This window comes from Narcine bancroftii, chromosome 2 (assembly GCF_036971445.1).
Source record: "Narcine bancroftii isolate sNarBan1 chromosome 2, sNarBan1.hap1, whole genome shotgun sequence".
Lineage (NCBI taxonomy): Eukaryota > Metazoa > Chordata > Chondrichthyes > Torpediniformes > Narcinidae > Narcine > Narcine bancroftii.
In genome coordinates this window covers 60,669,927-60,694,689 of record NC_091470.1, presented here as the reverse complement: position 1 = coordinate 60,694,689, position 24,763 = coordinate 60,669,927, and the positions used below count along the sequence as shown (strand labels likewise).

General features: G+C 36.7%; 3 protein-coding genes across 14 annotated transcripts in view; 2 read left to right on the top strand and 1 right to left on the bottom strand.

The window, feature by feature from the left end:
• The window catches only part of fam177a1 (family with sequence similarity 177 member A1), a 21,654-nt gene extending 6,565 nt beyond the window's left edge, over positions 1 to 15,089 (top strand). For 2 of the 5 annotated variants that reach the window (XM_069916836.1, XM_069916835.1), the window contains exon 5: positions 219 to 1,272. In XM_069916836.1, coding sequence (XP_069772937.1) covers positions 219 to 425 — 207 coding nt within the window. In that variant the 3' untranslated portion in view covers positions 426 to 1,272. The other 3 variants (XM_069916837.1, XM_069916838.1, XM_069916839.1) reach the window with 3 other exon arrangements.
• ppp2r3c (protein phosphatase 2, regulatory subunit B'', gamma) lies at positions 660 to 23,933 on the bottom strand. Of its 5 annotated transcripts, none has more exons than XM_069916832.1 (13): positions 23,852 to 23,933; positions 21,536 to 21,663; positions 21,197 to 21,301; positions 18,097 to 18,209; positions 17,453 to 17,550; positions 17,276 to 17,346; positions 17,051 to 17,183; positions 8,971 to 9,026; positions 8,794 to 8,869; positions 8,574 to 8,710; positions 4,818 to 4,955; positions 1,397 to 1,456; positions 660 to 958 (listed from the first exon to the last, which is right to left on the bottom strand). In XM_069916832.1, exons 2-13 carry the CDS (start codon positions 21,626 to 21,628, stop codon positions 770 to 772), a joined length of 1,269 nt encoding a protein of 422 aa, XP_069772933.1. In that variant the 5' UTR covers positions 21,629 to 21,663; positions 23,852 to 23,933; the 3' UTR covers positions 660 to 769. The 5 variants fall into 5 exon arrangements, with proteins under 5 accessions (XP_069772933.1, XP_069772931.1, XP_069772935.1 ...); XM_069916830.1 differs by lacking the exon at positions 23,852 to 23,933 and adding an exon at positions 23,400 to 23,547; XM_069916834.1 differs by lacking the exon at positions 23,852 to 23,933 and adding an exon at positions 23,327 to 23,416.
• Positions 23,600 to 24,763, top strand: part of prorp (protein only RNase P catalytic subunit) — a 106,161-nt gene continuing 104,997 nt past the window's right edge. For all 4 annotated transcript variants that reach the window (XM_069916827.1, XM_069916828.1, XM_069916826.1 and 1 more), the window contains exon 1: positions 23,600 to 24,763. In XM_069916827.1, coding sequence (XP_069772928.1) covers positions 23,799 to 24,763 — 965 coding nt within the window. In that variant the 5' untranslated portion in view covers positions 23,600 to 23,798.

Below are 24,763 nucleotides of genomic sequence, written 5' to 3'. Positions count from 1 at the left end.
CAATTGCATAAAATGAACGCAGGTGCTAGAGGTAAACATGCAACTTTGAATAACAAGAATCTGCTCAATAAGGAATTGGTGAATTCTTGTGGAAGAGTCAGAGAGAATTGGCAATAGATAAAAATAACATTTTTTTGTTAAGGAATCTTATAGAATTAAGATCAATGGCCAATCTTCCCAGGGAAGACTGCTAATACTTGAAACTGTAAATGTTACAGGAGGAGGAGGAAGAAGAAGAAAATAAGATGTCAGAAGAAGCAGAAAAGAATTACCAAGAACAAATGGAAAAGCACCAAGATGTGGTCAGTGCACATGATGGTTTGCCAGCTGTTAATGCGTCATTTGTAAATGTCAGTTTTGAAATAGAAAATGATCCTACACTTGTATCAGAAACCAAACAAAGAGTTGATCCTATCCCAACATAATGGATCTACAATGTGAAAGATAAAACTGGCACTCAATTCTGACCTTTCCCTCACCCAAAAAAAGCCTTAATTCATTGTTAGAAAATGCAGCTGTGCCTTGTAAATTCATTCATTTTTCACCTAATGTTTTATCATGAATAGGCTCTAATTATCTAATCATCAGGATCTTATTATTTAATTGATATAACTGCATTATTTATTTGTAGTATTTGTCTTTATAAATAGTCTGTCCACTTTTGTAAACTACAAAACTTTAATAAAATTTATGCAAACTATTTTTACATTATATATAATTCACTAAAATTCAGTACAACCGAGGGAATAAAAGCCAACAATGCATAAAATCATGAATCATCCAGGTCAGCATTACCATCATTGTCATTTGCAACAAGAACTTCTCGATTTTCGTATGTCCAGAATCCATTTAGATCAATTAGAATGCTGCTGACAGTGTCCCCTTGACCACTGCTTATTAAATCTTGAAGCGTGATTTTATATGGATCTTTAGGCTTAACCATGTCAAAGATTTCATCCTGCAAAACGCAAAATGTTTTTCAGTATTAATTATTAGCTCATGCATGAATGATAATAAAAACAAGTCTAAATTTTCTTATTCTGCCAAGATGTGACAGCTGGACTGGATTTTCAAAAGCTCCCAGCAATAACATGTTGCCAAACTTCTGCACAGTTGGCATAATTGCATCTTTTGTCTTTTCACAGTTAAGGTGTGGAAGTATAATTTGAGGTTGTACATTAACAAGTGTTTGGAATGCAACATGTCTTTGTCAAACAGTAGGAACACCAACAACTTGAAAGGAAAATGGCTGAATAAAAATTGTACTCTTAATTACTGCTTTTGACTTGAGATAAATTATTTCTGTCCTCCATTGCAAAGAGGATCAAATAACAAATATTTGTGCTTTAATTGTATTCTTTATTATCAACATCACTTCTTGGAATTGCAATTATACCTTAACATCCTGAAAAGAAACTGGCTCTTGCCCATGAAGTTTCATTTGCTCCTGGATAGCCTGTATGAATATAAATAGGTTACACAGAATTTCCGATAAATCCAAAAAATGCTTCTACAAAAACTAATCAGTTTTTAGACTGGCAAACATGTATTGGTAATTTGTTCAGAGCAGCTATTTTCAACCTTTTTTTGGCAATGGCCCCTTTAGGACTCTGCTCAAAGTTTATGGGCCCACTTCCCCATGAAGCAGTCGTTTAGCTGGTTTCTTTCATACTTCTTTCCTACCAACTACATTAAAAAAAAATTTAATCGTGATTTCAATCCATGGTCCCTCCTTAAATGTACTGTGTCCCCCTGCTTGGGGGGGGGGGAAATGGTGCATATGGCCCCTGTTAACAAGATATATGAATCGACACCAAAATTTTTGGTTGAAGATACTATACAGATAAGGGGAGGGCAAATACATGGAATACAACAGAATAAAGCATTTTAATGTCGAAAAGTTCGTGTTGGTGATTGTATTATCTACAGACCTGAACTAATACTTCAAGTTCAAATTCTACTTGGAGATTTTCAGAATTTGAAGAAATTCAAAAATTAAAAAAAAACACCAGAAAAAGTGGCCACAGAATACTGATTTACATGAAAACTCAACAGATTCACTAATACATAAAACAAATAAAGCTTTTTTGTATGTGACTCCAGCTTCATGCTAATATTTAATGCATCTGCTCTTGGCATGGTCATTAAATGACAAAAAAGTAGACCTGTTATGGTATCAGGGTATTATCCTAAAAAACATGCATTGTTGATTATATAGTTCCAGGCACAAAAGATACGAGAAGCTCAGCTTACAGACATAGCATTCGACAATCAATACTATCCCATACTATCTACTGTATGAGAAAGTTCTCAATATTAGCCAGAACCATTAAGTTATACATTTATAACTCAGACAATAGCAATGAAATATTTTGCTGATAATTGTTTGAAGACTGATTATCACCTCCTCATTCCATATCCTCAGATGGAAAACTAGTGTTCCTTCGTGAGACATCACTGAAGAAGACATTGAGGAAACTAAATTACCGTAAATATTCGTATATAATGCGACCCCCCCCCCCCATTTTGAGGGGAAAAAAGTTACCCCTGTGTATAATACGACCCTCTCCCCTCACCCGCTCAATTTGTGCTGGCGTCTCTCTCCCCCTCGCCCGCCCGAGCCGCGCTGCCATCTCTTCCCCCCTCGCCCGCCCAAGTCGCGTTGGTGTGTCTCTTCCCCCTCGCCCACCTGATTCGCACTGGCATCTCTCTTTCCCCTCTCGCCCGCCCAAGTCGCGCTGGTGTCTCTCTTTCCCCTCGCCCGCCTGATTCACGCTGCCATTTCTCTCCCCGCCCAACCTAGTTGCGCTGCCGTCAATGTAGGCAGCTGCTGATAATCTTACTGATCGTTAAACCTGGCAGAAAAAATTGTTAAAATAACTTTGTAACTCCCCTAATAACCCCCTACTTTGAGCTCAAATTTCAGTACAAAATTTTTCGCATTATACATGAATATTTACAATAAATACATTGGTTTGATGTTACAAAAATCTGACCAAACTGAGATGGACAGCTGCCAAAGTGAGATTACAGCAGATGGCAGAAAAATCAAAGGATAACATACTTGACACCCCCTTGATAGATTTGTTCAGAGAGAAAAAAACTTGATCATAGTCAATTTGAACTGAGCCCAATTACTGATCATTTCCACACCTTACTGCAGCTTAAATACAAAAATCTCAAACAAGGTAGTGATCTGTTTGAGGATGAAGCACCCAGGCATTCGTCAGGAATAGATGACAAATATGGAAATACTATACAAATCAGCTTGTTTTGCAGAAAGTGAGCCAGATTGGCATAGCTCAATCTGATCCTGAACAAACATAGTGGACCTGACCCAAACCAGATATATATATATATATATATATATATATATAAAAATAAAAAATTTGGCAGGTTTTTGTCTTGACCAATATACTAATTACAGATGCGTCTGTCAATGACAATATTAATATTTGTTATTATTAGTCTTTCTGCAAACTAGTGCCCTTTTTCATGTGAATGGCATGCACCAAACTATTACGCAGTATTACCGCCATGCAATGAGGTACAAATTAACAGATTCACCAGCTTCAAAATTAGTTCTCAAAATACTGCGGTCTATTATCAGCATAATGTAAAACATTAATTCTGCTTTTCTCTCTCCAGAGATGCTACCTGCTTGGAGTATAGTTTTGTTTTTATTTCAGATTTTCAACATCTGCAGTTTTATTTGCTTCTAAATTAACAATTGGGCAGCTTCACAAAATTTGCAATTTCCACAATGACAGAACCCAGCACTCAAGTATAAAGTCTACATTATTTATTTTGCTCTCACTTGCTTGGTCAAAATCATGGAAGACCTAATGTAACGGCATTCTGGATACATTTTTAGAATATGGAATGAGCAAGTGGCTATTGATTCAGAGACTATGACATAATTTGACATGAATTGGTTAAATACTTGAAAGAATATAAAGATGATCTATTGAAATAGCAGTAGTTTTAAAAAAAAAATGGTATTTGCATATTTTCCAGCCAACTCCAGGGACATTGATGATTCTCCTAGCAAACTAACTTTCACAAATACTGTAAATGCTTGAAGCAGCCAGGTAACTTTCAGCATGGTTTGCCCTTAGTGTGCAAATAGCTTAGGGCCACCATAAAATATATATTTAAAACATATAGAAATGGAACATTTACAACTAAATTAGTTATTTAAAGACTTAAGTTACTCAGGAATTATTTAATGGTGAAAATACATAAATGTGCAAGCAGATTTAGGTATTGCTATAGGGAGTGAAAACAACATTAAATGTATTCTATTTTTTAATATTTATTAATATTTTGTATCAGAAACCATAGACCAGTAAAACTTTGATAATTTGACATGTTCAGGATTACTGGCAGAATTTATGAACTGTTGAATACTATTCTTAATATCCCAACACATATAAAAGAAAGCAAATTAAATATGTGTTACACAGTTTAAGACTTTTCCAATGAACCCAGCAAGTTTAAAGGAAGTTTGAGAAACATCACCCAGTGAGCCAAATGCCAAAATCTGTAAGGATTCCAAATCATCCAATAGTGGATTAATGGAGTTTTTGGGGCAAACTAATTATTTAATAATTTGGGGATTAAATGATCTATTGGATTGAACACTAATTCATATTTGGGTATTTGGGAAATTTATATTTAGACCAGACATTTGGAATGAAAGTCTTGTTGAAAGCCTGGCTGGTAATGGTATATGGTAGATGAGTTACAATGGTAAACAGTATCATTGAGATCATTTGTTAAAGGTACATCAATTTCAATACAAAAATAAGGCTTACCCTGAAAAAGAAATTGAGAGAAAAAACATTAAGATATCCTTTATTTTCCATATCTAATAATTTAAAGATATATTGGAGTGCAGCAGGTTCCTTTCGATTTTCCAAAGCAAGAACAAAGTCCAGATAGGTCTTGTAATCCTTAAGAAAAGAAGCAAAAAGTTGGCACCCTTGACATCCTAGGTTGTTAAAAATGATCAAGTGTCTATTCTAAGATTCACAAAAATACAACTTTATTTGCATAAGTATAGGTATGGTATTAATATGGTGGACAAAAATTAGTCAAATTCTCTCAAACCAATTTTATAAACTAAACAATTATCATTTCCTTTGTTTTATAGTTCTAGTAAGAAAACTTAACATTTTAAAATTATTTTCTAACATCATTATCCAAAAGCAAAAAAAATCACTAGAAATCTGGAAAGAATATTAAAATACTGGAACCATACAGCATTTCATTTGCAAAAGACAAGCTATTGAAGGAACTCAGCATGCCCGTCAGGATCCGTGGAAGAGATCAACATTTTGGGTCAAGTCACCAGATCAGGATTCAATTGCTTTATCGACAACTTTCTATTAGTATTGAAAAAGGTTAATTTTATAAGGTTTTAAATCAGATACAAAAACAGGATGGGAAGAAAAGTACAAAAAGGATGATGAGTGAGAGATTAAATAATAAAATTATGGTGGTTGGCAAAAGGAGTTGGAAGAACAAGAAAAAGGTGGGTCCAGTGGAAAGTAGATGGGAATAACAGAATCATTACAAAATGCTCCTATCAAAAAATAAAGCAATGATTTAACCTGAAAGTGTTGAAATCAAAACTATAGGGTTAATCAAAAGATTAAATGTACCTCGAATTTACTTCGAGGTTTATCAAAAAAGCATAAGGAGTCAAGGAAAGTAATGTCAGTGGGAAAGACAACTTAAAATGATGAGGCAAATGAAAATTCAAAGTCAAATTTGCAGACTAAAAGGAGGTTCTGTGAAGTGATTGTCCAATTTCCATTTACGAATGGAAAGTTCTACAAACAAATCAATCAATTGAAAAGTATGTTTGGCTGGCCACATGGTGGGAAATAAGGAAGCCAACGGTCAAGTGACTGTGAGGCTGTAGGAACACTGGAGACAAATCCATGGACACTCAATGACTCTGAGGGGACTCTGCTTCTCTTTCTTTGCCTTTAAGGGGCACCAGGCAATTCTTGCTGATGGCAAATCTTTGTCTGCCTTAGGGTAGATTAAAGGAAATTTTGTGTATTATTACTTTTTCTGTTTTATTACATGACAATAAAAGAATATTGAATCTTGAAGTGTGTTCTCCTGTGTTTGCGCATAAGAGCGGACCTAGGTGTTCGAGGAAACAATTGCTTCCTAATGTGGAAAAGAATAGGAAAAAGAAAGCATGTTTGGTGGTGGCACGAGGTAAAAACTCTAATGGATGTAGGGAAGCCTTTTTTCATTCATTAATTTTTCAGGATCTGTGCATCGCTGGCAAGGCCAACTTTTGCTTTTTTTTTTAAACATCTTCAACTGCCTTTGGGAAAGTGATCACAAGTCGCCTTCATGCTTCATGACCAGGTGCAGCCCTTCTGGTGAAGGTGCTCGGACATCTATTGGGTTGATTTCACACTGTTATGTCCAGTGAAAATAAAGGAATGGTGAAATCATTGCAACTTGGAGGGTAACATTGATGGTGCTTTTCCCATCTCCTGAAAGCTTTGTCTTTCCTGGTGTTAATCGCTGTCAATGTAGACAAAAATCTGTAATGATACTTTGTGATGATATACATGCAGACATAGTGTTCTGACGGTGAAATTTTTGAAGGTTTAGGCTGGAGAATGGGTCACCAATCAAGCAAACTGCTTTCTCCTGAAAAGAGAAGAGTTTCTTCAGTGTTAGAGTTGTACTTGTCCAGGCAAAGAAAAATATTCGCCACTTTCCTACATGTGTTTTATGGATAAAGTCATGGAGCATTAGGACTTTATCCATAAAGCATACGTAGGAAACTTCCGTATCCCCAGCTTCTGAACTGCTCGCGTGGGCACAGTATTTATGTGACAACCCAGATGAGTTTCTGTTCAATGGTAATGGACTTGAAGATAGCAATATCACGAATCTCAAAGATTTAATTTTTAAAATTTAAACATATACCCCAATACAGGCCCTTTTGGCCCACGAGCCTGTGCCTCCCAATTACACCCAATTGACCTACAATCCCCAGTAAGTTTTAAAGGTGGGAAGAAACTGGAGCACCCAGAGGAAACCTCCACAGACATGGGGAGAGAGTACAAACTCCTTATAGACTATGTGGAATTCGAACCCCAATTGCTGGCGCTGTAACAACATTGCGCTAACTACTATCCTGACCATGGTGCCCTTTAAGGATAGACGATTAGTATTTCTTGTTGAAGATGGTTAAACACAAATATACTTGGACTTACCAGCCATCTCTGTATATTGTAATGCATATAGAGGTGGATTGCTTCACTTGCTGAGGAGTTGCAAATGGTCATGCACAATCATCTGCGATGCAATCATGAAGAAGGCTCGCTAGGGGCTATACTTGGTGAGATTTTGTGTCACCAAAGACTCGAAAATTTCTACAGGTGTACTGTGCAGTGCATTCTGTCTGCTTGTATCACTGTCTAGTATGGAGGTGCCAATGCACAGGACAGGAAGAAAAACTAGAGAATTGTTAACTCGGCCAGTGGCATCACAGGCACTCCATTGATGACATACAAAAGGCAGTGACTTAAGAAAGCAGCCTCTATTCTTAGGATCCCCACCACACTGCTATAATCAGGAAAAAAAGTACAGGACCTGAAGACGAGCACCCAGGGGCACAAGGACAGATTCTTCCCCTCTACCATCAGATTTCTGAATGGACAATGAACCACAGACACTACCTCACTTTATTCTATTTTCTTGCACAATTTATTTATTTTTGAAATGTAATTGATAGCAATATTTGCACCGTAATGCTGCCAAAAATCAACAAATTCTGTGACATGTTCTTGACAATAAATTCTGATTTTGAACATCCCTGCTTCTGACATCAGATACTGCCCTGAGGATTCTTGGAGATTCTTAGACATGCAGATGAATGAAAGAAAAAAATAGAGAGTTGTGAGGTAGGGAGGGCTTAGTTTTTATGGGTAGGTATATATAGGTCAGCACAACATCATGGGCTGAAGGGCCTGTACTGTGCTGTAAAGTTCTATGTTCTAAGGTGGGCTGAGGTGCAATCAAAAAACTGACATTAATGATGTGGTTAATATGAAAAGGAAATGGAGATGGGAAGGGAAAGGAAGATCATAAAGTGGACCACCTCTTTCTTCTAACTCATGATAAATGAGGAGAAAAAAAACTTGCATGACAATAGCAAAATACAATAAATACAGATTTTTAACATGCATTATATCTTGTCATATTAGGCAACACAATGTTTGACACAGCTCATTTGTTTTCTAATAGTAGACCTAATTACGTGAGTTAAGCATTAAAAATAGTTTAAGATTATTTAAATATAATAACAAAGAACAGTGGTTGGAAGTTTTAAGTATTTAAATACACTAAACTCAAAGAAGGGTAAGCATACAAAAAAAACAGCAAGTTTCATCCTGACTCTGCACTCTGCCCAACACCAATAATCCATGACATATTGAGATGGATGTCATGATGGAATTCTATTTCAAAGAGAAAGGGGAAAATAAAATACTAGCAGGAAATAGTAGCAGGTTGAATTCGTAGGCAGTTACCATTTCTCCATCATATGTAAGACACTCCTGGAAAACCCTATCCAAAAACACACCGGTAAGAGTTCCTGTACCATAACGTGACAGTTCTTCTTCGCTGAGCATTCCATTGTGATCTTTATCTAGATTTAAGTATTGTCCTGAGGAATAAACAACATTATTACATTACAAAACCATGTACATGACAAAAATGTGCCACTCGAATTACAAAGTTGACACCTACCATATACTCTCAATGCAGAAGGGGCAGAAAACCAGTTTGATTCTTGACTTTCTTTGGACAGTTCCTCATCTCTGAGCTACAGATAAAAAAAGCCCAAAGCCAAAAACAGTCACACATATCTTTAAGTGATCTAAATACATTAGATTTACAGTTACAATTTTTTTGATGCTCAATTACCTCCAACAAATCATCCAAAAAGCTGCAGGCCAAAATATCTTGGATTTTTATTTTGCCTAGAAAGATTTAAAAATGAGAAAATATTGCATTCAACAATTTATAATCATCACTTATGGAGAGACACAACATTAAGATAAAGAGCTTGAATCAACAGAGCCCCAATTTCTGCAATTTCAGTTCAGGTCATTTCTATCCATCGTATGTTCAAACATTCAACATGATTCATGAGAAATTAGCCAACTTAAAAATTGAGATTAATCTAGTTTTGTTATCATGCGCTGATTGAAACTGGAATATGATATGGGGGCAGAGGGTTCTGAAAGAGGAGCAAGAATCCAAGGGTAACAGTGGTAGGACTCAACAGTGAGGGGAATAGATGGGCACTTCTGTGGCTATAAATGTGAATGCAGGCGGGTTTGCTATCTCCCTGTGCCAAAGCCAAGGATATCATAGAATGATGTAGGGCATTGTGAAGGGTGAACATAAACAGCCAAAGGCCATTTTCCACATTGAATCTTGCAACATGATTTAAGGGAGTTAGGTAGCAAATTAAAAGAGCAGAAGGGTGGCACCTGTACAAGATGGATCTCAAAGGATGCAATGTCTGGATTACTTTTAGTACCACATGTGAGACAGCATAGAAATAGGAGGATAGGTCAGATGACTATACAGCTGAGGGGATAGTGCAGAAGGGAAGGCTTCAAGATCATTCTTTCTTAAAATATTTTTATTTATTTTTTTTAAACAATAAAACAGTTGAACAATTATGAAATGTGCTATAAGACCAGAAAAAGTTATAAAAATGATAATAAGTATAGGTTCCAAAGCACAATCATGATAACAGAGTAAAACATAACAAAAGAAAAAAAAAGAAATATATAATTTCAAAATCCTTTCCCCAGGATCATTCTCAGGAAGGTGAAATTTATACAAGTTGGTTGAGTTGCACCCAAATGGGAATGGGTCCAATATCCTTGTGGGGAGGTTTGTTTGTGCTACTAGAGAAGGTTTAAACTAGTTTGGCGTGGGAACAGGGCACAGACCAAATGTTCATTTGGAGGTGGGGGCTGCAGGTAGTCAATCAAATACAAAAGGAAAATTAAGTTAGTTCAACTTGCAAAGCAGATATGAGCTCGATAAGGCAGATGGGAAAAATGATAGGTATTTCATGAAAGAAGCCATTGTCGACAGTGGTAAAAAAGGCATAGGCTTTACAGTACAAAGAATGAGCAGGCCAGGCCAATATTCTCATGTGTTTGGAAGAATGGTTTGGTCTCAAAAAGCTTGAAGAGTAGATGCAGGAAGGAGGTTTCCCCAGTTTTTTTTTGTTGAATTCCTTTTACCGCACAAGGCCCGCATTTTGTAGAAATATTTTATTTAGCAATTTTTAAACCACAATAGTAATACATTTCATTCAATAAATAACTTTCAAAAATTATACATGGCATAGAAAATCACCCCCCCCACTCTCCCCAAACTATCCCCCCCCAAAAAAAAGATAAAAGGAGAACTGGAGAATATCAAGGAAATAAACTATTTAGATCATAAAATATTTTAATTCTGGAAGTTACCAAAAAATGAAGTCTTCACAAAATCTGTTAAACATTCATACCCACATTTTTGCAAATATGAATGCCAAATTTTCCAAAATACCTAATATTTATTTTGTAGACTATAAGTAATCTTCTCAAGTGGATGCAGCTACAAAGTTTTTCATGCCATTTCTCCATCCCTAAATCTGTGTCTAATTTTTAAGTTATTGCAATACACTTCCTAGAAACTGCTAAAGCAATTTGTACAAATTCAACTTAATACATAATTTCAATTTAGGTCTTATAACCCTAATATTACCTAACAAAAATAGCATCACACCCTGTGGCAACTTAACCCCCATTATTCATTTCAAAAAATTTCCCTTCCATCCAAAGATTTTTAACTTTAGGACCCTTCCAAGTAAAATGCAAAAATGATCCAATCTCTTGTCAACATCTAAAGCACAAACCTATATCTAACATTAATAATTTTTGTCATATTATCTCTACAAAATTCTATCCAATCTTTCTCATTTATTTGTCTATTCAAATCCACTTCCCATCTTAATCTCAAATTATGCACCCCTATTTTGGGGGCTTTCTTTTGAAGTAAATTATACATTACAGAGATAAATTTACTTACATTACTATTACGAATCAATAATTTCAATTCATTCTGGCTAGATAATGTCAAAAAAGCTTTAACTTGATAAGTATTAGCTTTAGTATTTAGTAAGAAAGTATTATTTGGCACATTAAATTTATTCTTCATTTCTTCAAATGTTATAAATCTTCCAGCTTCAAAACAATCTTCCATCCTCTCAATACCCATCTGCATCCAAGTCCTCAAAAATTGATTATCCATAGAAAATGGAATGTCTATTTTCCTGAAATTAAACCTCTTGCACCCATTTCATAATCAGTTTTATTCCATAATTCATTCATATGTTTTAGAACAGGTGTATCTCATTTCCTACCAACAATTTTGAATTTCACATAAATAAAATCCTGTATATTAATTTCTTATTTTACTAAGTTCTATATAATGCAAGCAGGAATTTTATTTACACCAAACGATACATTAATAATCTCAATTGGGCAGCCTTATAATAATTCTTAAAGTGGGGAAGTTATAAACTTCCCAATTCAAACTTCTAAGTAAATTTTCCAAAGAAACCCTCGCCATTTTCCATTTCCATAAAAACTTTCTAATACTCGTATTCAAGTCCTTGAAATTTTTTTGAGGATTTAAGATAGGGATCGACTGAAAAAGATATTGAACTCTATGGAAAATATTCATCTTAATACAATTTACTCTACCTACTAAAGTTATAGGTAAGTTATTCCACATTCAAGTCCTCAATAATTTTATTAAGTAATGGTAAATAATTTATTTATATATTCAAATTATTATTGACCCAAATACCTAAATATTTAATTCCAGCATCTGGCCACCTAAATTGAGTGGCCTTTCTACATTGAGTACAATCACCCTTGACTAAAAGTAAAATTTCATTTTGTCCCAATGAATCTTATACCAAGATACTTCACCATATTCTTCCAATCTTATATGTAATTGATACAAAGAATTCATAGGATCTGTCAGGTAAACTAAAACATCATCAGCAAACAAATTTATTTTATATTCTTCTTGATTGACTTTTATACCCTTAAACTTAGAATCTTGCCTCATTAACTCTGCTAAAGGCCATATTACCAAAATAAACAGAGCTGGTGATAAAGGACTAGAAATTTGTCCATTAGTCATCACTTTTGCATTCGGACTTTTATACAAGGTTTTAACCCAATTTATAAATGTCAGTCCAAAGCCAAACTTTTCCAATACTTAAAAAAATCTCATTCTAGCCTATCAAAAGCCTTCTCTACATCTAAAGCTAATGCCAAACTTAAGTCACCCCTTTTCTGAGCTAAATTAATTAAGCTAACCAATCTAGCAACATTATCAGCAGATTGTTGCTTTTTAACAAACCCTGTTTGATCCATATTTGGTAAATAGTCTATTCGCTAAAATTTTAACAATAATTTTAAAATCTGCATTCAATAATGATATTGGTCTACAAGACATTGGCTTTAACAGATCTCGATCTTTCTTTGGTATAACTATAATAATTGCAGTTTAAAAAGATTCCAGTAAAGAATTATATTTCGCTGCTTGATTTAACACCTCCATAAAAGGAGGTATTAAAAAGATCCTTAAAGATGCTTACCACTTTGCAATAAACTCAATACCTAACTTCTCTTGCTGTAAAAGGAGCATCTAAATCTCTTTGATCCTGATAATTCAAACATGGCAAACTTAATTTGAGATAAAACAAATTCTCAATTTTAGTCTCACCACAACTAGACTCAGACTTATATAAATAAAAATAAAAATCTATAAATAAATAAATATTTTATTGAGGTTTATTAGAAATCATCTTGGAATTCTTTTTAATAGCATTAATTGTTCTAGAAGTTTGCCCCATTTTCAACTGCAAAGCAAGAACTTTATGAGTCCTTTCACCCAATTCATAATACCTTTGTTTAGTTCTCTCAATTAATTTTTCCATTCTATAAGTCTGAATCGTGTTGTAATGAAGCTTTTTTGTAATAAATTTCTTCCTTTTCTCACCAGAAGCCTTTCTTTGTAAATCTTTCTCCAAACCTTCTTTCATATAATCTTTCTTCTTTTGCTGTATAACTTATTATCTGACCTCTCAAATATACCTTCAAAGCATCCCAATGGGATCCATTTTTGAAAAATTTGTACATTAGAGCCTTCAAAACCTTCAACCAACCAAATTATCCACTGAGTTAGAATTTATTTCTAAAATATCTTGAATTTATTTCCTTATAAAGTCACAGAAATCCACCCTCTTCAACAATGTAGAATTAAATATCCATCTATAAACTGATTCTTCTTTCTCAAGAACCAAACATGTCATCAGAAGTGGTGAATAATCAGATAAAATTCTGGCCTTATACTCTACATGCATAATTTTACTTGTAATTGCACTGATATTAAAAATCTATTCTCAAATAAGAATCATGCCTATATTGTGACACAATATCAATATTTTGGGGAGATAAATTGGGGCAGCTGTTAGTGTAGGTCACATACAAACACTTTAAAACAGATCTTATTTAAAATACTGGAGCTCTGCTCATGCTAGACGTGTTGTGGCTTCAGAGCCTTTTGCAAAATCTTTGGAGAGTGCCCAACAGACTTCCCTAATGGATCATTTTTTACAAAAACGCAACAGATGAAAGAGCTTGTTGGAGCCGCAGACAGTCTGGAGGGGAACTTGCTGTTCTAAGAGGATCATGTCGTTTTGCAAGCAGAGAGAGTCAAATGGGCTTTTTTCTCTGTGAGAGAGAAAAAAAGAGAGAGAGACACACACAGAGATCAGTTCTACAGTCAGTAGCAGCAACTGGAACTGGAACAGGGCAAGCTTGTGGAAAATCCAATTTGGAAGATGGGTTGTGAGTGCTTAGTTCAGCCTGGTCAAAGCCCTTGTGGTTCATGCAAGAGGAGAGGACTGGCTGTCTAATGTTTCACTTCAAATAACAGAAACAAAAAGGAACTCTGTGGAGACCTGAAAAAAAAAAGGTTATCATCTGGAGATCCCCAAGGGGGAAAGTTTCTTCGGCAAGATACTGAAGTGGCTTATTAAAAAGGAATTAGTTGTGGGTGTCCAACGAACAACAGATCTCTCTCTGAAAACAAACAAGAACCTTCCTGAGCAGTAACCATTTACTTTTCAAGCACCAAAGCTTGGTGAACTTTATAAATGTTAAATTCTGTGCACAGTATAAGAATTGCCTGCAATCAGTGAACTTGAAGGAACGAGAAGTGAGATTGGACTGTTATTCAAAGCACGTTTCTGAACTTACACACACATTACATGTGCGATTAGAAGGGGTTAAGTTAGGTTAGTTAAGTTAAAGTGTGATTCTGTTTTAATGTTTAAAGATAATTAAAAGCAACTTTTGTTTAAGTAACCATTTGTCTTGGTGAATATCTACTGCTGCTGGTTTTGGGGTCCTCTGGGCTTGTAACATTTTATGGGGGCTTGTCCTTTCGGATTAAAAATTGGAGTTTTTGTGATTTATTAGTTAATTGGTTTTTTTTCAAGCTAATTTAATGCTTGTGTGTGGGGAAAAAAGCAGCAATGGATGTTGATATATTTTTGTCACAACCATCACCTGCAGAGCAAGAGAAAAGAGAAACTGATGGTTATTTCTAAGGCATTAAAGCTGACTGAAGTCAAGCAATCCCTTTCCTTCAGATTTAACCTTCACCAAATTGGCAAATCTGAGGGGTCTTGAAGTGGAGTAGAGCATTAGGAGATTGGTGCAGATGGGATAATGACAACTGACTAATTCCTGTATATCTTGTTGACATTTCAGACTGAAAAATTAACTGATGAAGGTTTGGGTTCAGTAATGATGAAGGGATGGTGATACATTTACAAATCAGGATAGCGTGCAACTTGGAGGGAAACCTGTCAGTCAGACACTGCAAATGGTATAGCGATGCCAAGCAGCTATGGACTTGTCCTGACAACAAAGAAAGGATCAATGGAAACATTCCCCACCCACAGCTAACAAAGAATATTGCAGACAGTATTAAATAGAAAATTATGCAAAGATTATGCAACATTGCAATGATTAGCTGCAGGTAAATTATTAGAAACCAGTAAAGGATGAATACTGCAGAAGAAGGCATATTTTAACTAATAAATAACTAAAATACAGATGACAGGAGATTGTGCAGGTATACAGAAAGAGTATCTAAATGTTGGTCCCATAGAGAAAGAAAGTGGGAAATTAATAATGATTAATAGAAAAATGGGAGATATTCTGAATCATATACTTATAATGACATAAAAGGAATCCGGTTCCCGGGAATCAATCCCATTGGCCCTGTTAGTTTTCCTTTATGCAACACTCTCTCTCACATGTTCATCAGCTTCAGCTTCCCTTTACTTTTTCTTCATCATTAACCCATGTTAAATTACAATTTACAGAAATTAATTAATCTACAGTAGCCAATAAACCAACTAGCTTGTCCCTGAAATCAGTAACCAGTGGAATGTCGCAGGGATGGAGACTCAACTTTAATTTATATAACTTGGATAAAGGGATACATTGTATTCTAGCCAAATTTGCTGACATTACAAAAATGAGTGGATCATCAAATTGGCAATAACCCATTTTTAAGAGTTTGTATCAAGTGCAGACAGTCATTATTTGGAATACGTTGAATTTGCTGAAGATTGGCTTCAGTGAACATGAGAATCTCAGTAAGAACACAAAATGGACCATCTATTTGGCTCTTTTGCTGAACATGATCCTGTTATCAGAATTAAAAAGTAAAACACGAAAATCTGCAGACACCGTGTTTGAAGTAAAAACAGAGCAGGACAAACAGCGTCCTTTATATAGCAAAGATAAAGATACATAAACAACATTTTGGGCTTGAGCCCTTCAGCAAGGTATGAACAAAATGTAGGCAGGTGCCTGAACAAAATGGTGAGGGAGAGGGGCAGGGGAGGAGCACAGTCCCACACGCAGAAGGTAATAGGTGGGAAAGGGAGGGAGGGCACATTAGCAAGCAGGGGGAGGAGGGATGGCTCTGTGAATGGAGAGGAAAGGGGGTGGAGAGCTGGAGGAAAGAAGACAGAGGATGGGAAGGGAGGGAGAACAGAGAGTAGGCTAGCAGAAAATGGAAAAGTCAATATATAATGCCATCTGCTGGAAAGTGCCCAGACAGAAAAAGAGTTGCCCCTACAATTTACAGGTGGTCTTAGTTGGACAGTAAATGAGGCCATGGATAGACATGTCAACATGGGGGTGGGGCACAGAATTGAAATGGTTGGCTTGGGAAATCCCTGTCACTGATGTGGACAGAGAGAAGGTTCTCAGCGCAGCAATCTTCTAGTTTGTGTCTGGTCTCTAGAATGAAGGATAGATCATATAGAACTAAGATGAGATGAGGACTCAGACATTCATTTTATTCAAAACGGATGGATATATTTCTGGATATTAAAAGGGAATCAAAGGATATGGAGACTGTGCAGGTAAATGGAGCGCCAGTTGAAGATTAGCTTTGATCATGGAGGGCAAGGTGGCCAACTCTGAGTCTTATCTGCGAGACCTGCTGAGTTCCTCCAGCATTTCTGTGTTTTCACTACAATCACATGGTCTGCAGATTTTCACGTTTCATTCTTGCTCCTAATTCTTATGTTACAGCCTATACCTTATGGACACAAATCCCAGTCTGAAAAAATTGAGAATCCATTTGCTCTTTTGTTGGCTTCTCATTTCACTCAATTGAGTACTGGATAAACACCATGAAGCACACATCAGTATCACGAGCAAGAAAGCAGGTAATATCTTAGCTAGTCATAGAACGCAGAGCTAACAACCATGAATGGACAAGCTTGCTAAAATAACCTACATTGGGTACTCTAAAGTACAAAAATATTTCAATACAATGATTGTAAATAAAGTAGCATGAAACAAAATGCAAAATGTTAACTTGCCTGTTCTGAGAGGGTCAAGGAAGAAGAAAAATTTTCTAACAGCAGTGCAAACGTAAAATGAATAGAAGGACTTCTCTAAGCCATCAAGCTGTGGTAAAGTGGGAATCAGTTCCAAAATGTAATTCTCCAAATCCTGTTGGCATAATTTAGTATGGCATTAACATTTCATAGAATGAAACATGAGAATAGTGTTAAATTAACTGCAACACAAGCTAGGAAACTTACAGATTCACGAAGATATCCTTGACCTGCTACGTCATACAAACTGAGACCTATTCTTGTCTGATGCAGCCAAACTAAAATGGAAAGATTTGTTTACATAGTTTCTTATACATAAACAAATATTCAGCTAAAAAAATAGTGATAAATGTGATCAAACAGTTTGTAATACAATATTACTACCTTTTCGCATGACATAGTTGAAGAACTGCATTATGGAAATCCTTCCATATGGGTCATTGTTCAAGAGTTTTGCAAATATCTTAGCTGCAAAGAATTGTCTGTTGGACATTATTAAAATGCAATATGAGAACAATAATTATAAACACAAATTTAAACTGCCATAGGATCAACAGTTAAAGTATATTCTTTAGTGAGATAAACATTGCTAGACTTGAGAAAAAAAGTGCACTTTTGTTTCTAACAAGTGCAGCAGATAGTTATTATTTCACATTTGAGAAATATGAGTAATTCCATTCATTATACAATGGTAAATACAATAAAATTGGCTTGCTATAGTTATGCTTCCATTTTAATTGTACATGATGACGCAACACAATTCTCCAAATGAATTGCACTGAAACTTTGAAATAGTGCACACACTAATCAAGGCACCACTGCTTTGAGAGCTTTCTACTATGCAGATTTAGTAACTTTACTCAACTGAGAATTATCGTGATCTAAGATATTGTTCATGAGAAATAAAGAAGTTTAAATTTAACATTTATTTTAAACATGAAACAGTCTGTATGTAAGAAAATGGTACTATCAAAATACCTGGAACTCCTTGTTAGTTTTCTCTGAAAGGATTTGTAGAAGACACTTACTTGCATTTTTGCCCCGCCTTTTCTTTGACCTCCAGAAAGTTTTCATAATTTATCATTGCTTCCTCTCCTATCAAAGGAGGAGTTTGATGTTTGTCTAGGAGGAACCATAGATTCTACCAAACAAAATTAAATTACATGAAACAAAATCACTTGATTATATCAGACTAAGTGTTCATTAAGGAACCTGGAATATACATTTGGCATTGGACTTCAAGTTGAGCTGCCAATCCAAACTAAATTCTGACATGCAACAATACCTCTACAAACTACTGTAATCATAATTGGTTGGTTGGGGTTGGGTGTTTCCTCCTTTGTCTTTTGTCAGTGAGGTGGGCTCTGCGGTCTTCTTCAAAGGAGGTTGCTGCCCGCCGAACTGTGAGGCGCCAAGATGCACGGTTGGAGGCGATATCAGCCCACTGAAAGCATGTGTTCTCCTTCCAGTCATGAGAGCTTTTTATTTGCGCTACACCCACCATGGCAAACAACCTTTCTATATCTACTCCGTCCATGGTCTCCAACATTCGAAATGTTTCAATGAGAGCCTCCCTCATTCTCCAAAATTCCAATAGTTTGGAACAGTATGGGCCAAGAGCCATCAAATATTCCTCATATGATGAAGTTTTCATTCTTGGAATCATCCTTACAAACCTCTTCTGAACCCTCTATAACATTAGCATATCCTTTCTTAAGTGAGGAGCCCAAAACTATTCACAATACTCCATGTGATATCTCACCAGTGCCTTATAACATCACATCCCTGCTCTTATATTCTATTCCTCTTGAAATGAATGGCAGCATTGCATTTGCCTTCTTCAGTACAGACTCAACAAGCAAGTTTACCTTCAGGTTATTCTGCACAAGGATTCCCAGGTACCTTTGCATCTGGGAATTTTCAATTTTCTCCTCATTTAAAAAAAGTCTGCCCATTTATTTTTTTTGTACCAAAGTGCATGACTATACTCTTTCCAATATTGTATTTAATTTGCCACTTCTCTGTCCATTCTCCTTCTGCAGCCTCCCTGATTCCTCAACACTATCTGCTCCTCCTCCTACCTTCATATCATCTGGAAACATGGCCACAAAACCATTCATTCCATTATCTAAATCACTAATATACAGTAAAACCCCTGGTACCCAGCACCTATGGGGATTGTATATGCCAGATAAGTGTATTTGCCGGTTGCTTGACATGGCGTGTGGCATAATTGAAGAACTAACAGCTGGGGGATGCAAACTTTAAACTTCCATATTTTTTACCTATTTATTTTCCAATAATTTTTTGCCAGTTGCTTGAATTCCAGATAACGGGAATTTTACTGAACAACATAAAAATAAGCGGCACCAATTCCCATCCCTGTGGAGCATCACCAGCAAATTTTGTAATTTTTCAATATGACTGAGCAGTTTTATGCATGATTTTCATCAGGAAGGATATGAACCTACTATGCAGTGTTTGATTTTTTTTCCAAAAGTCCCCACCAATCTCCATCCATCTAACCACTGAAGTGCAAGTTCTCAACACAAGTGCAAGATTAAACCTGAATTCATTTATGCTGCATACCTGCAGGGTTCCTCAAGGTCTAATTATCTTTAGATGCTTCGCTACAAGGTCAGACCTAGGGAGATTTGCTGAGGACTTCACCCCACAGATGAACTCATGTAACGTCCATTCAGGCAAGGGATATTCACCCTTATAGAATTCACAAAGCACTTTCCTAAATTTTGGGATACAGAATTAATTCTGCTCTTCACAAGATCACAAGATATAGGAAGAAGTCCATTGGCCCATTGAGTCTGCTCCACCATTCTAATCATGAGCTGATCCATCCACCCACTCAGGCCCAGTTCCCTGCTTTCTCTCCGTTACCCTTGATGCCCTGACTAATAAAATACTTGTAAGTCTCTGCATTAAATACACCCAACTATCTGACTTCCACAGCTGCCTGTGGCAACATGTTCCACAGACTTACAACCCTCTAACTAAAGAAATTTTTCTGCATCTGTTTTAAATTGAGGCCCTTATATCCTGAAGTTATATCCTCTGTCCAAGAATCCCCTACTATGGGAAAATCCTTGCCACATCTACTCTGTCCAGGTCTTTCAACATTATAAATACCTTGATGAGGTTCCCCCCTTATCATTCTGTACTCCAACAAAGGCCAAAATTCTCACAGGTTTTGTGTGAAACAATGTGTTTCTTTACACATGAACATATGTTCTGGCTTCATATTAGTGACACAGATTGTTTCCTAGGACTACAACTCCCACCCCCATAATTCTGATGTGACCTGTATTCAATTCCATTCATCGACTCTTCAAACAAATTGAAGTATTCCATGCTTCTACACAAGATTTGGACAACATTCAGGCAGGAACAAGCTGATAATTGCAACCTTATATTTGCATTGTGGCTGACAGCCTCTAACAAGTAAGAGTCTAACCATCTTCTTTGACTGTCAACAGCATTACCATTGTCTTCCACCATAATCTTGGGACTCACCATTGACCTGAAATCTCAACTGAAGAAGCCTCCAAATACCATAGCTAAAAAGATCAGAGGCGGAGTTTCTAGCAGAGAGGGAATAACATCCTGGTACTCCATTGCCTTTCCATCACCTACAAGGCACCATCTTGGATATCACTCCACTTGCCTAGATGAATTCAATTCCAACAATCAAGAAGCATAACATTATTCAAAACAAAACAACCCATTTAATTGATCTTCCATCTGCCACATTAAATTTTATTTCCCTTTACAATGTGGCTGCAGTATATGAAATTTACAAAATGCATTACAGTGACCTATCTAGTCTACAATCCCATGTGTTTTATCACCAATTGAAGACAAAGGCAGCAGATCCAAGGGAACACTATCACCTATGAGATCCATTCAAAGTCACATACCCACAAAACTTGCAAATACACTGCTGTTCTTCCATTTACACAGATAGGTTCAGGAATCTCCTACCCAACAACAATGACGTTGACAGGCTGCTCTGGTTCAAAAAGGCTATTCATTGTTCATTTTCCAATGATAGCATCATCATTCCGTGATAATGCAATTCCAGAATGCAATTTTAAAATTAAAAGTTTGTCTTACCTGTAGCTCTTCATTATCTAACAATTCTCTACTCTTTCTCTGAAGAAATACTGCTCTGGATTCTTCTCTTAATTTCTGCAACAAAATTTCATCTTCTGCTGGAAGCTTATACAGCATTGGAAGAAAAACAATCACCATAAAGAAATTAAGGATATCAGCTTTAAAGCAAAAAGAGCGATTAAAAAGTCAAAGCAGACATTGCTCTAATTACAGTAAAACATGAACCAACATTTCTGAGAAAAAAGGTTTCTTAAACTAATCAGATATGAGGAAAAAAATATTTCAATCTGCAGTGAAAACAGTGTTTTTATTTGCAAAGTGTAAAAAGAAAGTACCTACCCTGTAATAAAATCTTGGGATGCTTCTGTAAGATAAATTGTTCTTTTTCTTGTCTCCTCTCCATTCAACATAATATTTTGTAAATAGATCCATCTCATTATCCTTTAGTTCTTGGTCTGTCCTTTTAGCTATTTTATTGAAACAAATAAAACCATTATAAGTAAATTTTGGTTTGTGTATATTAATCATTTACAAGTTAAATATCAACTGTTAGATATCTTAAAGCAAACACTCATTAACTCTATTCTTCAGAGCAAATCCTCACCTTTCTCAAAATTCCACTCTTCTCCAAAACCAAAAGAGAATTTGGAAGAATCAAGTCAAATGACTTCTTTTGCCAAGTAACCATGGTAAAAAATATTGAGATATAATAAATCTGAAATTATGCAACTTGCCATTTTATAGTGCCTTGAATAGATGTCAAATTCTAACCCTTAGAGACACAAGGAACAAAAATCCAGCACCATTGAAATAAATTTTAGCTATCCTTAATATTTACTAATTTACAGTATACAGAGCTACTAGTAAGGCCAGCATTTATTGCTCATTATTAATGTAGAGATTGTTGGTAGTCCAACTCCTGGAACAAAGGAGTCTCTTTGGTAAAATTCCTCTCACATGTTGCTGGATAAGAAGTTCCTGGATTTAAATATAGTGATGACGAAGGAACCGTCACACATCTTCCAAGTTGGGATGTAACTTGCAGGTGGCAATATTCCCATCTATCTACTACCCTTGTCCTTCCTGATGGCAAAGGTTGTAGGTGTTAAAACATGCATTTTGTAGATTAGGCACCCTGCAGCTCAGATCCATTGAAGGTGAAAAGGTGAATGTTTAGGGCATAAATGTCTCAAAGGAGTAAGGGAAAGAAAATGAGAGGGAGGCATAACTTGTCAAAGATACAATTTGTAATGGTGGAGGAAAATGAAAAACCAATGAAGACCTGACTGCAGTTAGAGGAACAAAGAGGAGGCACCACAGACACAAGAGGTTGAATCTGGAGGGGGAAAAAAACCAAGCTGCTGGAGGAACACAGCAGATCAATTCATTGATATTTTCTGTTGAGATCCTTCATCTTATAGAAAGTTTGGTGAGATTATGGCAAATAAAGGTGGAAATAAGGCAAGGAAAAACAATCACTTGTCAGTTTCATTAAGAATGGAAAGATAACACTGTATATATTTGAAAAGGAAAAAGTATGTATCATGGTTAATGTGGCTTATGGTGTGAAAAATTAAAAAAATTTTAAAAAAAGAATGGAAAGATAATGTGGAAACTTGGCTTAGTTCTGGGTGGTATGCAAGGAGCTCATTATACAGATGTAAAATGAAGAATGATGAGACCCATTAGAAGACATTTTTCAGTAGGTCTGGAAGTGACACAAACATGAGGGTTTCAGTAGCTCAGGAGCAAAAGGCAAGCAATTACAGTGCCCTTCATAATGTATGGGACCAAGACATTTCTTCCCCCCCCAACCCCCCTTCCCTCTTTATTTGCCCGTGTTCCAGTTTTAAATTAGTAATGAAACAATTCACGTGTGATTACAGTACACATTCCAGATTTTATTCAAGGTTATTGGTATACATTTTGGTTTGTTTTTCTATCTCTTCCAAAGATAGAAAAATAAACACAGGGAGCTGTTTCTTATCCTATCCAGGATTTAAATGATTAGCGAAATCACATTTCCCGTATTTGGTTTTACATTTTATAGAAATATTATTTTAAAAATCAGGCAGTATCATTAATTAACACAACTCAATATAATCAAAAAATAATGACTTCGCCTTTCACTTGTTTTCCGCGCAATGGGTCGCCGGGGAGATCAGTGGACAAGGGAGAGTGTTCACTCAGGGCAGCCACGTACGTTCCTGAGAAGCCACGACCCCCAACCGAGCCTTTAACGTCTGTTTCCAGTCCCTGGCTGCCTCTGCACCGCTGTTACCCGAATCGCCCTCCATCACGTCCACGGTCTTCCACGCTCACCCTTGACCTCCCCCCCTCCACAACGTCACCGCCAGACAGCCAATGCGCTGCCGGCGACCCGCTGTCGTCATCAGGAGGGGGGGGGCAGAGCGCTGGAGGTGATCGGGAGTTGGAGTTCACGTGGTGAATGGATCGGCCGGGGTGGGTTGGGAATCCCCACGACCAGTTGTCCGATGGCAGCAGCGGCTCCGTGTGAATTACACGGTCTCGCTTGGGAGAGCGTGGTTTTGACCCGGCCCCTTTTGTGAGAATTAGAGTAGAACGAGGCGTGCTTAACAACATGCTCTCAGGGCCTTCAAGGGGTTTCGTTCCCCGCTTAAGATGTCCACTCACTTCTGTGGCGAAAACCGCAGGGCCTCTCCTGCGTGCTGTTGTTCCACGGTCCTGCCCCTCGTCGAAGTTTTTCATGTTGGACGTGCGTCGACCCGGTGGCAGCACCAAGAGGAATTCGCCAAGTCCAGCGCAACCAAGAGTTGCTCGCAGGGCTGCGCCTGGCACTTCGCTCTCTTTATTCACTGCAGGGGCTGCCAGGAAAAGGGCCGAGTTAGAAAAAATCAAACTTGGCAACAAACTGATTGATGTTCCAAAGGTAGCAAACGTTGCAAAATCGCCAGTTCCAACCAAACCTTTGAGTGTCGGTGAATGGAAAAAAATAAAAGCCGAAGCACACAACCAGACTCGTTTTGAAGTAAGCATGATGGAAAAACTGCTATTTAGTCATGGAGATATCGACGTGGCTAAATCACTTTTAGTTTTTGAAACTATGGAAACTGGTACTCTTCGATATGAACTCCTTTTGAAGTACTTAGCACTGTGTGTTCAAGGGCATCATCTAAATGAGGTGCTTGATTTGTATGCTATTATGAAAACCAAATTTGAAACTTTGGATACTGGGGCTTACAGTCTGTTCATCAGTGGTTTTAGCAAGACTGATCGTTGGAAGGAGGCTATGGCATTTTTGGATTCAATCAAAAAAATGATTAACCCTTCACCGAGAAATTACGGTGATGTTATTATTTCTGCACTTCAACACAAAGTAGAAACTGCTTGGAAGTTGCTTAAAGAGATGGAAAGCAGAAATTTAACACCAAATGAAGATACATTACGAGCATTTTTTGATTGTGGTAAATCATCTTGTGATGAACAGTATGAAAATAAGATGATGACCATCCTTTCTTATCTGAGAGACAATCAGCTATATCCTGGGGAAAGTCTGATGGACAGTATCCAGTCATGGTTTGAGAG